Source organism: Muntiacus reevesi, chromosome 22, assembly GCF_963930625.1.
Source record: "Muntiacus reevesi chromosome 22, mMunRee1.1, whole genome shotgun sequence".
NCBI classification, from domain to species: Eukaryota; Metazoa; Chordata; class Mammalia; order Artiodactyla; family Cervidae; genus Muntiacus; species Muntiacus reevesi.
Genome location: NC_089270.1, coordinates 26,504,599 through 26,519,241, shown reverse-complemented (window position 1 = coordinate 26,519,241; position 14,643 = coordinate 26,504,599). Strand labels below are relative to the sequence as shown.

The window sequence follows — 14,643 nt, the reverse complement described above, 5'->3', positions numbered from 1 at the left end:
CCGACGTTGCTAAATGTCTCTGGTTGGCAAAATTACTCCAGGGTGAGAAGCACCATCTAATGTTTTCCATTGCTAGGAGACATTGCCTCTTGTAAGCTGCAGTTCGAATAATCAATGCTTGAGTTACTAAGACAAATAAAATTCATGTTAATGGTAAGCTCGTTGCAAATATAAAAGCAATTCTAATGTTAAAAAAATTGACTTAGCCATTTTTATTGCCCATTTTAACACCATTTTCCCTGAATAATGCTGAATCTTGTTTATGATGGACTCATTCATTCTTTCTCCAATCGTTGCATTGCTAACCACTGCATGCCTCCTTTCATAATTCTGTTCTCTTGACTCCCGCAAGACTGAACTTCCTTTTCCCTCCAATTACCTTGGTCATTTCCATCTACTCCTTGTCACCTATTTCCCAAATTCTATGATTTTCCATTCCATACTTTATCCCTTGGAACATTTGAATGACTCCTATCTTTTAAAGGTAATATTTCCTCATAAGACTTTCAAATAGATCCTGTCAACTCCATTCCTACTCTTTTACTCAAGATCTTTTTTCCCAGGTGCCTCATAAATATAAATAGATGATATATGAACTACAAACCCAGATTTCTTCATTCATTATGTCTTCCCTCATGTCTACTAGCTCCAAACACTGCCACAAACCTGCTGTCCTGCCTATGTTATCTACTGTTTTAATGGCACCACCTTCCTTGATATTTTCTGGTCAGAAACGTGGTATCTTCTATGAAGTTCCTCCTTCCCTCACCACCACCTGGGGTCTAGCCTCTAGTTAGAACAGAAACTATGCCCCTTGCATCTGTTTACGTTTCAGCATCTTGTTCAGTATCATGCATATAGAAGACTCTTGGTAGGTATTTGTTGAACAAATATTATTAGAAACAGGTAATTACTAAAAAGGTAGTGTAAGTTAAGTTGCTTTCCTTCCCTCTAGTTTATCAAGTGTAATTAAGCCCTTCCCACCCTTCTGTTATGCTAAGGATGCACATGGGCTTCGCACAAAAGTTGACTTCTCCAGTGCTAACCAAAAAATATATTTTCACAAAATAAAATTTCTTGGCAGCTCCCATTTTGCTAGGTACATCACACAGATTCTTGGAATGAAATGTAATTAGCCTTAAGGCTTTAAAAATTATCTTTTATGAACTTGTTTTCTCCTCTTTTCTTTCTTTCTTTCTTTTTTTTTTTTTTTTTTTGATGCTTACTGATGAAAACACTATCCTTTTGCAAATTCAGTTTTGGCAGTGGGCTTCTGTAAAGAATGAACAATAACAATAGTTAGTATGCTTCTAAAAATGTTAAGTTTTCAAAGTTGCAGGCCACAACATGACTGTAAGGAAGGAAGAAAAGGCAAACGGCACCCACTTATCCAAACTGTTTCTCCTTTAGAAGATTTGTCTTTTGAGACAATAATGTAATAGTAATTTAATTTCTGAATTGAATCAATGGGGATACATGTAAGAAGCAAGATGGAAGGGGGTAAAGATAGAAAAGGTGCTAAAAGGATCCTCCGTGAAATATTATCTTGAAGAAAAAAAATACATTTTCAATAGATAATTTGAAATAGTACCCTAGAGATGAATCTTTGGTTTTAAAGGTTGCACATTCCATATTTAGAGCCCTCAGTCACAAAATTTGTAAACATCCAGACTAGTACAAATTGTATCCTTTATACAATAGTTGATATGCTTTCTCCTATATTATGAGAACATTTCCATTATGAATAAGATAGCGTTAAGTCCATTTTTATGATAAAATAAGCTCTACTTTCATATTTTGACACACGACTCTTGATTTGAATAGTTTTAAGTATAGTATTGTATGATAACTAAAATATTTGAGCAATTTGAAGTATGATTTAGAAATTATTGCCAGAACTGAAGAGTTATTTAATGCCTCTGAACTGAAAACTATGGCCTATTTATTACATCTTCTCTTGACACTTGACAAGGAAGATCTTATGGCTGTATTTTGAAATTCAAAATTAAAGACTTATTTGTAACCTGTCAGTATATCAGCCTCTGGTTTCATTCTGTTATCCTGTTTTTATCTAAATAGTTACTGTTGGCTTTTACATGTATTTTTCAATGATACTTAGTGGTAAAGTTAACATTAAAAGCTGTAGAAAGAAAATGATTGCTGGTAGGAAGCAAGGTTTATGCTATACAGATATACATTATGATATGTATGTACTATTATATATGCTATTCTCTGAGAAATAGGCTGTTACTAGAAAGTACTTTCAGTCGTTCTTTTCAGTGCCTGATGTGATAACAGGGCTTACAGTTATTTTAACTTTATCTAATAGTGGAATTTAAGACAAAAAGACGTCTGGAAATGATGAAGGCATATTCACTCCTGAAAGTATACAAGACCTAACAAGCCTAGTATGTTAAAGACAAATCCTAAAATTACAGACTGCCAGGGAATAAGGTAGAAAACTAACAGTCTTGTGAGTAGGTAGGCATGTGACCAAACAGAAGTGTGAACAAAGAGGATTTTACTGCCTGTTTGGGCTGGGCAATTACTGTGATTCATTATGAGTTTGCTGTTCTGGTCTAAATATCCTCAAAGGTTAAATTAGGGAAATAAGGTGCATTCCTTTTATTCTGTAACCCATCTCATTTTATTTGGGGTCATTTTTATTTGACTTGATTGTTATTCAGGAGAGTCATTTTATCTCTGAGAATTGCAGTTGATGATTGCAGAATAGGCTTGGTTAACCAATCACCAAATCTCAGTCTCCATCTAGATGGCCCCTCGGTGTGGCCAGAAGGAAGCAAGGACAAAAGAAACCCGTATGCAATAAAAAGGACGTTTTCTACCTTTAGCATTCCTTCTGAAGGTCAGGCACGCACTTTTCACTTAATGCCCCAGGGCCCAGGACATTTAGTGCCCCCCGTCCCCACTGGGGTGATGGCACTCAACCTCTCCCACGCGCTGCCCCAGTATTGTGTAAGGTGTAGGCTCGGCCCTGAGTCAGAGTAGAGCTGATTTGTATCCTGTGAGTCACCGGTGCCACTTCCTGCTGGCACATTTGAGATTTCACTGAAACAAATCTCTGAAAGGTGAAGTTAGATGAATAGGCGAGCTTTAAATTCCTGAAACCCATTTGGAAATTGGACAGAAATAATGGGCTCCTAAGACAGTTTTGTTTCCATAACATTATTGACATAGAAGTTCCAATGGCTAATTTTGAGTTTACAAATTACTATTTAGCATGGAATTCCGCTGTGTCTTAGTTACCAGTGTAGGGCTGGCCACCAATCTGTTTGCTGACATGCTGACATTATCCAAACTCTGTATCCAAATAATATCATAGGGTTATATTTTCTCAGCAGGGACCCATGGTCAAGATCAAAAACTCAAATATAAGATTTGTAATTGACCTAGAGAAAAATCATTATGTTCAATTAACACTAAAGTCATGAAAAACTGAAAGATTAAGGAAATATATAGACAGGACTTCAGCATGTATCCCTGCATGACTTTAATGAGTAGTGAATTATAATTGAATATTAATGCTAGATGTTAAAATTCTCCATGGGTGAACTTTTTCAATCTTTTGATCTCTCCCCACTATTCCTTTACTCCATTGCGCAAGGCTCTGGGCTAGATGTGAAGTTGAGGAAAGTTTGAAAATCAATTTTGAAGCAATAGAGCTGTGTGAATGAACACATGATTTAGAACCAATTTTGGTAGTTCATTTGGAACCAATTTTGGTCATTCTTCCCAAGTGGTGCTAGTGGTAAAGAATCTGGGAGCTAGTGCAGGAGACACAAAAGATGCATGTCTTATCCCTGGGTCATTGGAAAGATCCCCTGGAGAAGGAAACTACAACCCACTCCAGTATTCTGACCTGGAAAATAACATGGACAGAGGAGCCTGGCCGGCTACAGTCCATGGGGTCGCCAAGAGTCAGACATGACTGAGCACACACAAGAACTGAACACTTAGTAGTTCATTGGCTACATATATCTATGATGAAAGTGTAATCTAAACACTGTCATTTGAGAACTACATTTAAAATCATTTACAGTTCCATCTGTAAAATACCCGGATGTGGGATTAATGTACCAAGTCTCATAGAAACCATCCTGAGAGATGGACTATGTCCAAGGGAGCGTCAGAGGTTAGGACAGCCCAGGTTTTGTGGAGGCACGCCCTGGCCTGAACATTCTTTAATTCACAAAGACAAATATTTCACTTGTGGCTTGACCAACTGGAACAAAGTTTCCAACAGTGGAAAAGCTAGCAATATGAAAAACCTTTGAGAAAAAAAAAAAAAGAACAACTAATAAGCAACACCTCAGAGCAATTAGCTGGATTCTATTATAATAGTTGCAGGTTGCATTTGTAAGCAGTTCTGAACAGGAAAGGCTACTGTCTGGTTTCTGCAAAGAATGAAGAAACGATCCTTTGCAGAGAAATGTGCATTTGCACAGTGGACCTGGCTGGCCCTTTTGCAGTAGGAGAATCGATAATATCTCCTCCCATCGATTGAAGAGCCGTGGAGGAATAGGAATGTCAGGGATGTAAAAACACACATTTAAAACTCCAGCTTGTGTTGAGCAGATTGTGTAAGTCAAAGGAGGTAATTCTTTATGAGTGAAAGTTCATGGCAAAATTATATCGAGAAGTAGAACGATATTGACTTGGATAAAACTCTCACTAATTCACCCCTAGAAAAATGTGTGGACAAAGTTATCCTTTTCCATCTCTGTTCAACTGACAGTGGAATCCAAATTTTAGCCATTTTTTTTTTGTCATTTAAGGAAGATTTTTTTTTCCCCCCTGTAAAGACAATCAAAGTATCATTTATATTGTAGGAGAAATATGGAGAAGGGAGGTGATAATTCTAAACTTTCCAAAAGATATTTTCAAGTCACTGAAAGGTTATGAGACTTGATGTCATAAGACGTACTCCTAACCCTTATCTTCTATAATCTCTAGATAATTGGTCTTGGATAAGACATTTAATTTATCTACACTGCAGTTATTGAGGTTAATATAACTACTTCACAGGATTATTATCAGTGTCAAGTTTGAAACATTAAGAAATTACAAACTCTGATGCTTATGCTTTACCCAAATCATACTCAATTTGCTTAACATGTACACACTTCCTCTGATTGGGAAAAAATAAAATTCTTTATTATATGGAATAATTATCCTTTAAAATAGCAAAGTACAGAGAGATTTATAACCTTCTTATAGACCAGCAGAGGGCACTATCCACATATACTACTGGTAAAAACAAGCTAGCTATTGAATGGCATGGAATATTCATGAGTCCCATTTCATTTAATTCTCCCCCAAACTATAAATTTGGGAAAATTGAGATCCAGAGAATTTAATTAATTTGTCCAAAATTGCATAGCTCAGATTTTCTCCCAGGATTGCCTTTCCACCATACTTTGTTGCCTCTTTATGGCGTTAAATACTCTGCTTCATTTACATTTAGCTAAGTTCATTCCCTGTAATGTCCATTATACTCCAGTGTTATTGCCTGTTTCCAAATTCTGTAACGTGGCCCACGAACAACATTGAAAGAAAGTTACTTAACAAGAAAGTTACTTAAACTCTTTATGCCTCACTTTTCTCATGTGGCTAATGGGGAGAACAGCAGTATCTTCTTCAAAGAGTCACTGGGTGGATTAAAGAGATAGAATAGGTAAGGATGGGCTTCCCTGATGGTTCAGATGGCAAAGAATCGTACTGCAATGTGGGATACCCAGGTTCGATCCCTGGGTCAGGAAGATCCCCTGGAGAAGAAAATGGCTACCCACTCCAGTATTCTTGGGCCCTGGTGTCTCAGACCATAAAAAATCTATATGCCCACACATAGTACATGGTGAAGAAATGTCGACTGCTGCCAACTACCACCACCACCACCACCAATAATGTTTATTATGCAACAGTTACTCATATAACCTGGAACGAGTGGTTAAAGAGCAAATACATGACTCCTAAGAAGAGAAAACTCTCTTCAGTAAACTTTCCTGCAGTTAAAAGGATTCTTCCTATTCTTTCCATGCAATTCACAAACTTCTTGAGTCATCCTGGTGCCAGTTACCCAACATTTATCTTTTCAGTGGAGACACACAGTGAAACACCTTGTTAATCTCTCATTGGCTGACAGAAACCATATTCTAAGACTCAGTATGGTTCACGTAGTGTGTGTATTCCTTCCCATATTGGATAAGATATGTTGTGACTTTACTTAGATTACACATTGTTCATTAAAATCTATTAATATTTTCATGTGTAATACAAAGAATACCTTAGATACTTAAATCAACAACTGATATATCTTCGGTTGAGAGTCCTATTTCATTGTGACCATAAATAGAAGCTGAGTTTTATTTGAAGCCTTCTTTGTGATAGGTTCTACTTTGGATCATTGCTCTGAACACATCATGAAGTAAAACTGTGGAAATTTTCCAATTGCTAAGCTTCTTAAGAAATCAGATGTTAAAACCAGGTCTTTGAAAAGGTTACTGTGAAATGTTTAGAGCAGGTCAATTTTGTAACTCTGAATGTAATGCCAAGGCTTTTACCATGGGACACAGGGCTGGGTGTTCATTTGTTTTCAGTGATATGCCTGTTTCCATGAATTATTTTCTTTCATGGTTTAGATGGACCAAATTCTTGAAATAATTCAAAGAAATCTGCAAATATTATAATTATGTGGAAATCTAGTCAGAATTTCCTTCTTGAAGCATTAGTTATATATTTTATTTTTCTCCATAAATAGTTTTCTATCTTCTTCAAGCAGTCTTCAGTACAACTGTGATTCCTTCATGTATCCCGGGAGAGTCGGAAGATAACTGCACAGCATTAGGTAAGCCCAGCTTTTTTAATGTTGCATCAAATAATTACACGTTCTTAACAAAAATATGACTATAAATATGAGATAGTGGGAAATAGAGGGGGGAATAGCTGCTCTATTAACAACTCAATGATCTGGAAAAATTATATAAAGGAGTAACTGGAGGCAGAGGGACTGGATATCTAGTTAAATGTGAAGTTAAATGTGAAGTAAAAATCAGATTCCCTTTGAACATTTCAGAGCTGTGACACCATTGGGAGAGGTTGGATCCCAGGCAAAATAGGAAAATTTGAGCTTTGTACACAGTAGATAACGTATTTTGTTATTTTTTGTAAAAGGAACAGATGATGTCCTTTATTTTGAGTTACAGCATTCATTTAGAAAATATCTATAGAGTATTTAATACATGCCAAATACCATGCTTAGGTGGCACTAGTGGTAAAGAACTAGTCTGCCAATGCAGGAGATGTGGATTTGATCCCTGGGTAGGGAAGATCCCCTGGAGAAGGGCATGGCAACCCCCTCCAGTATTCTTGTCTGGAAAATCCCATGGACAGAGGAGCCTGACGAGCTATGGTCCATAGCCTCACAAAGAGCCAGACACGACTGAAGCGACTTAGCATACATGCATACAGGTCAGTGGTACATAGCCTCATCTTTGGACCCCAGAGCACTCTGACTGTGGTTCAGGAGAGATCTGCTTTATACTCAGTCTGAGTTATTGAGTTCAGAGTTATCCTGAGTAACCAGAGTATTACACCTCCTTTCTTGTCCTTCCTCATTATATTCTAGAGGTTTGGTTTGCCTCGCTCCCTATTTTTGGCTATTTGAATAAGAGCATTACAGTCAAGATGTCCTGTTTGATTATTTCGTTTAGATTCTTCAAATTTTAGTAATTAAAACATTTTAGGGATTCCCTGGTGGTCCAATGGTTAAGACTCTATGCTTCAACTGCAGACGACATGGGATCAATGCCTGGTTTGGGAACTAAGATCCCACATGCCACACGGCCAAAAAAGTAAATAAATTGTTAAAAAAAAAAAAAAAAAGGTTCCTTATAAAAAATTCTAAAGTAGATTTTATGTGTAGGTTGTAGCACTATTCTAAAGAGGCTACCATTTTCATGGTTGTATTTGTGTAACCAAGGCATTTATAAGTCAGTGTTTGTTTAGTTCATGTTCAGGTCTTATCATTAAGACTGATTGATTTTGGGTTTGGGGTAGTGGTTTAGTCATAAGTCATGTTTGATTCTTTTGACCCAATGGACCGTAGCCTGTCAGATTCTTCCATGGGATTTTCCAGGCAAGAATACTGGAGTGGGTTGCCATTTCCTTGGAGTGGGTTGCCATTTCCTTCTCTAGGGGATCTTCCTGACCCAGGGGATCAAACCCTAGTCTCCTGCATTGCAGGCGGATCCTTTACTGACTGAGCTACCAGAGACTGCACCCCAAAACAAGCCTTGTTGGCTTAATGTCCCACTATAGATTTAAGCTGTCTTAATTAATGGATTCAGCTTGCAAATGTCAGAATTATTTGAAAAAATTAGGCCACCTTATTTGGATAAGTGAATAGCCGTAAAGTATTGTGAGTTTTCGTGTGTGCCTTCAACTTACCTTTTCTATCCTTAAACGTTGTCTTTTGAGAATTTTATTGCCAGTTTTTATTTTGTTTTGTTTAGTCCTCTGGACATTTTCCTTTGGAAATCCAGTGTTTTGCTTATTGGTCTAGAGAGTATGATAACTAAAGTGACTTTTTGTCCACAAATGCCTAAGACTGGTTACTATTATGAAAGGCTGATTACTATTTCAGAGAAAATAACAGAACACATTCCACTTTCCATTTCTTTCACAGTTCAAACTGAAGATAATCCACGTGTGGCTCAAGTGTCAATAACAAAGTGTAGCGCTGAGATGAATGGCTACTGTTTGCACGGACAGTGCATCTACCTGGTAGACATGAGTGAAAATTACTGCAGGTAATGTGCCAAACACAAAAAACAAGTTTTTAAAAACCCACATTGTCTCTCTTTTTTATCTTCTTACTAATTACTCTATTATTTCCATGGCCTGCAGTTTTTAGTGCTATTAGCATGCAATTTATATTTACTATTAGAAACTTAATACTGAGTTTTTCTTTTAAGTTGTGCTGTGTGTCACTTCAGTTGTGTCTGACTCTTTGCAGCCCTATGGACTGTAGCCCTCTGCCCTCCCAGGCTCCTCTGTCCATGGGATTCTCCAGGCAAGAATACCGGAGTGGGTAGCCATTCCCTTCTCCAGGGGATCTTCCTGACCCAGGGATCCAACCTGGCTCTCTTATGCCTCCTGCATTGGCAGACAGGTTCTTCACTACTAGTGCCACCTTCTTTTAAGTTGGGGAACAAATAGCAGAAGAAATGGTAGTGATCAGATTATACAGATACTTCAGAGGTGTCGAATGGGGAGGGCCTCAGATATCTTCCTCTCACACTTATCACAATAGCAGGTCACCTTTTAATCTTTTCACTGGACTTATATGTCAGCTATTGTTACAAGCATTGACTCCACTGATTTAGACACAAAGCACCGCAAAACCACACAACTTACAAAACACCATTGTCAGCCACTTTGGCAGCTGAATCAGACTATCATTTTAATACAACAGTTACGATTTGAGAGCTTCATGGGGCTCTTTTATCAAGGTTGGGCCAGCTTTCAGGTCAGTCTTTGAAGTCATTTTTACAACTTTTGGCAGACCTTGTTGATATCTGCATTATAGTGTGAGATGACCTCTTGTGAAACTAATTCAGAACCAAGATTTCTTTTTAAAATAATTGATCTTTCTCTTCCATTGTCCTTTAGGTGTGAAGTAGGTTACACTGGTGTCCGGTGTGAGCATTTCTTTTTAACCGTCCAAAAACCTCTGAGCAAAGAATATGTGGCTTTGACCGTGATTCTTGTTATCTTGTTCCTTGTCATAGTTGCTGGTTCCATATACTACTTCTGCAGATGGTAAGCCAGTGTTTTTGTTTTTTAACACTCTGCTTTTGTAAATTACCTTTATACAAGACACACAAACTGGGTAAAAACATGGCAAAGTATTATTTAGTGGGAAAAGACAGACTCTGCACTAAAGATATTTTTAAGGAAATTTCAGCAGCAGAGCATCTGGACTTGACTCTATTTTGGGCTCTGTTATTTATTACCTCTGTGACCTTATACAACTTAAACTAAGAGTATCAGTTCCTTCCTTTATAAAATACAAATAGAAATCCTTATTCTACATTAATGACAGGAGTACTATCAGTATTGAGTATAACACATGCAAAAGAAAATCATAAAGAATCATGCCAGTGTTAAATTTAGCCACTTGTATTTAATTTATTAGATCAAAGTTTATATTTCATAAAATATATTTTATAAATTAATAAACCTAGAGGCTTAGGATCTTAAAATTTAAGGCAGACTAGTAAAAACGAGTGTCCGGATAATTGTTAAGAGCTTACTTTTAAAAATTGGTTCGTCAACTAATAAAAATAAATGAAAAAAAATAATAAATAAAATAAAAATTGGTTCGTGCCAATCCCTTAAAATTCCATCTTCAACACTCTATATTCGTGTACTGTGCTGTACTGATACATACTGATAACTGAATGGGCATTGAAACTTTTGACAGTATATCAGATTGTTTTTTAAGGTTAGGATCAGGAATAGTATGACTTAAATAGTGTGTGTGCTCAGTCATATCCAACTGTTTGCGACCCCATAGACTGTAGCTTGCCAGGCTCCTCTGTCCATGGACTTTTCCACGCAAGAATACTGGAGTGGGTTGTCATTTCCCACTGCAAGGGAACATCCTGATCCAGGAATCAAAACTGAGTCTCTTGCATCTCCTGCATTGGCAGGCTGGCTCTTTACCACCATGCCACCCAGAAAGCCCTACTGAATAGTAGCTGCCTTTTACATGTCTCCATGAAATCCTTCTTATTTTGGAAGGGCTACAAATTTTTCAGTGTACATTTGAGTGAATTTTACTTTATTTTTGCTGAAAATAATGCACTTCTACTTTTGAAGCTCCAAAAATGTTACTTTTACAAGATTAAATTTATTTGGTCTTTGTTTACTTCTAAGTATTCATCAAATTATAATACTTTTTAATTAGTTACGATCACATAACTGAATATTATTACAAATGAAACACACCTGAAAGGTCTTTAACTACAATCCTTCCTTTTAGAAAGATGAGAGAGTGAGACCCAGAGAGGTGAATTGACATGCCCTGGCTTGTCTAGTTGACAAGTAGCCAGATCAAGGCTAAACAAAGGTTTTCCTAATTGTGTTTTTCAACTAAGTAAAAACATTATGCAGTTTCTTTAAGTCTACATGATTCATCTTCAAAATGGGTAGAAAACGAACTCAAAATATTAGGTAGATAGCTTTAATGAATGAGTGAATGAAGATTCTGAACCACTAGATTTATGAATCCTAGCTAGGAGAACTTGCCAGGTTATGCAATCCATTTGTATTTTACTTTTTTCATCTGTAAAATGAGGATGATAATGCTAAGTGTAAAGATAAAATAAATAATGAATATATAGCACTTGAAACATTGTCAGTCACGTAGTGGTTGCCTGATACATATTAGTTATTTTTATTTTTATTGGTGATAACATTACATCACTGTGATAGGTAGAATATAATAGCAATATTCAAAGTATTTGTACCTTTTTTCTTATTTGTAATAAGGAAAGAAGGAAGGAAAAGGAAAGGGAAGACAGAGAAAAAGAAAAAAATGCTAACAGTCCAGGATTAAATGTGGTCACATGCTCTCCTGGAATTTTACAATTTTCATGACCATCTGAGAGCCTCTGAGAAGTTCTTTAACTGCATTTCACCATTTCCTCCCCAAATTATTTGTTGAGGGAAACTACTCCTTGCTCCCTCCCTTTTTCTCACCTTCAACCTAAACCTGGTTACCTGTGTCATTTTGGAAGCACCATGCTGAAATACCTTTAGAGTCCAAATATTTGTTTCTTTTGTTAGCATACTTTGTTCTTATTACTGTTAACTACAGTGCTAATGATTTCATTTCTGAATGTTTCTAGGTACAGAAATCGAAAAAGTAAAGAACCAAAGAAGGAATATGAAAGAGTGACGTCAGGGGATCCGGCATTGCCGCAAGTCTGAATGGTGCCGTTAAGCTTATGGGCAGGATGCACTGCATGGCTGGCTATGTTAATATTCCTATTTTATTAATAATATTTATGTGGGGTCATATGTTAAGTCAACAATGATGTATTTTTTAATATACTAAGAAAAGTTTTTATTTTTGTTTTATTTTTAAGAGACTGCTAATGTATAATGTACACAAAATATTTAATATAAAAGGAAAGTGGATATTTTTGTAAGAAATCCTTTTCTGGGCTAAATGCTTTACTGAAAACTTTTTGCCTGGTGTACAGTGCATAGGAGTGAGCAATGCCCAGTTCATTGTTTAGAAAGTGTCAACACGTGACAGATTTCTATAAGCCTAGAATATGGTCAAACCAATTTAATATATTTTTCTACTCCTCGAATCAATAATAATTGGTTTGACTGTATCAGAGTTTGGTGTTTGAGCTGGCATCACTGTGCCATGTATTGAAACAGTAATTCTATGGGAATTGGGGAGAAGCAAATATAGATCTTGGGCTAAACACTACACCCTCTGCTCCCTCCGCTCACACATCCTCGCTGTTTACTGCCTGGAAGGAATGTGCACAGTTCTCTATGTCCATTCACAACTCCTATGGAGAAGAGTCATCCGTCTAATACAGGGGTCCCCAACTCCCGGCCCCAGACTGCTCCCAGTCCACAGCTGGTTAGAGATGGGCCACACATCGGGAGGTGAGTGGCAGGCAAGCAAGCAAAGCTTCGTCTGTATTTACAGCCTCTCCCCATCACTCACTTCTCCCTGGTGCATGGAAAAATTGTCCTCCACAAAACCAGTCCCTGGAGCCAGAAAGATTGGGGACTGCTGATCTAATAGATTTTCCCTAAGAAAATGAGTTGAGAAAACTTTTACCATCTTTTATGTAATTTTATGTATAGCTTCACAATGTTTTTTTTTTTTTTTTCAGTACAACATTTATGCTAGGTAACTGTTGCTCGTGAACTAATAAAAAAAATCCACACATGAAGCCAAAATATGTGCTTCTTTTTTAAAGAGTATTTATTTCTATATGAACTTTGCTAAAGAATTCTACAATTAAATCAGAGTCCAAAATTTGATGGACTAAGTGTTAAAGTATAATATAAGACAGTTATTCTATATACGGTCTAAAGAGATCTAAAAGCATATTTCTGTTTCCCAGTAATATAGATGAAGTCAAATGTGCAAATATGTTTTAAATCCTACACATCCTTAGTGACATCTACTGTATGTAAGGGAGGTCTGCTTATTTTGAGTGCTATTGATTGCTTCAAAAAATTTTATTGACGAAACAAGAAGGCATATGAAATCCATTTATTTTGTTACAAAAGGGTTTTGTATTGGTTTATCCTGAGTATTTCAATTCATATTACATAATTAATTGTAAGTGGTTTGGGATGTTAAATCTTTAGCCCCTGTAAAAGTATATTTTTATTTGTAATTTGATATTAAATAATAAAAAAGATAGGACACAGATCGCTTTTATGGGTGAAAATTAATTTTAAAAATGTCTTAATGAAGATAATGCTGAGCAAACATTAAAAAGCCATTGCTATTAGCTCATGTTTCTTACAATGAAAAAAATTTGGCTCATATTTAGTCTATCTTCCTTATTTTACAAATTTCTCACTATATATATATTTCTAGAAAGATCTATCTTTATCTATTGTATTGAGACTAAATGCAAACCAATGCATAAATACCTAGATTGTGGCTTCCCACCAAGACCACACAGTAACCCAGTAGACATACTCTATAACCAAAGAGGTTCTAAGATTGAATTTGTAACCTCACAATCAAGATTTGTATAATATATTAAGTATTTAAAATACAATCAAATGCCACTGTTCTTTTGGACATTCTCTGTTCTTATCTCTCTGCCAAAGTCAAAGCAAGGAGACAGATGGTGCATTGGGAGGACAGATTTTTATTTCTGAGACCTGAGAAGAGGATTAGTTAAATTCAACTGCTCTGAGGTGTCAGATCAATTTGTATGTACCAAATACATGATACTAGCTTCTAATTTCAGTAATTGAATTCAGTAATGCAGTTTTTAAAAACTCATGTCTGATCCATTTTGCCATTTTTGCTGCAGCAGTCAGCATGTAGACTTTTGGGAAAAAATGTGTTTAACTTGCTGCCCAATACTTTCTGATTTCTTTCTACTCTTATTCATATGGGAAAACAGGGAGTCACAGCTTTTATATAAACAGTGTTGCTTGAGTAAAATTTAATGTTTTGACTGAAGAATAATTTTATCTAAAACATGCCTGTTATTCAAGTTGGATGAGGTTAAATGTAAGAAAGTGAATTTCTCTCTGCTCTTTTTGCACTCTGTAATTGCACTTTTTAAGTTTGAAGAGCCATTTTGGTATACAGTTTATATTAAAGATGCTATAGAACATAAAGTTGTATCACATGCAGTTTAAAGTAACTTATTTGACAATGAATTATATCAGAGTACTGAATTGTATCAATTTGTTTGTGTTCAGTATCAGCTTTGATAATTGTGTACCTTAAGATATTGAAGGAGACTATAGATACTTCACAATATTATTAATTTTTATTTATTGTTTGTTGGAAACTGGAAAAAACAAAATTGAAAAATAAAAATGCATGAAACA

The 14,643-nt window shown here is 36.2% G+C and overlaps 1 protein-coding gene across 3 annotated transcripts in view; it reads left to right on the top strand.

The window, feature by feature from the left end:
- The window catches only part of EREG (epiregulin), a 19,921-nt gene extending 5,278 nt beyond the window's left edge, over positions 1-14,643 (top strand). The window contains exons 2-5 of one of the 3 annotated variants that reach the window (XM_065914516.1): positions 6,797-6,865; positions 8,705-8,828; positions 9,691-9,840; positions 11,934-14,643. In XM_065914516.1, the coding sequence (XP_065770588.1) occupies positions 6,797-6,865; positions 8,705-8,828; positions 9,691-9,840; positions 11,934-12,015 (425 nt within the window). In that variant the 3' untranslated portion in view covers positions 12,016-14,643. Of the gene's footprint in view, positions 1-6,778; positions 6,866-8,704; positions 8,829-9,690; positions 9,841-11,933 lie in introns of all 3 variants that reach the window. The other 2 variants (XM_065914517.1, XM_065914515.1) reach the window with 2 other exon arrangements.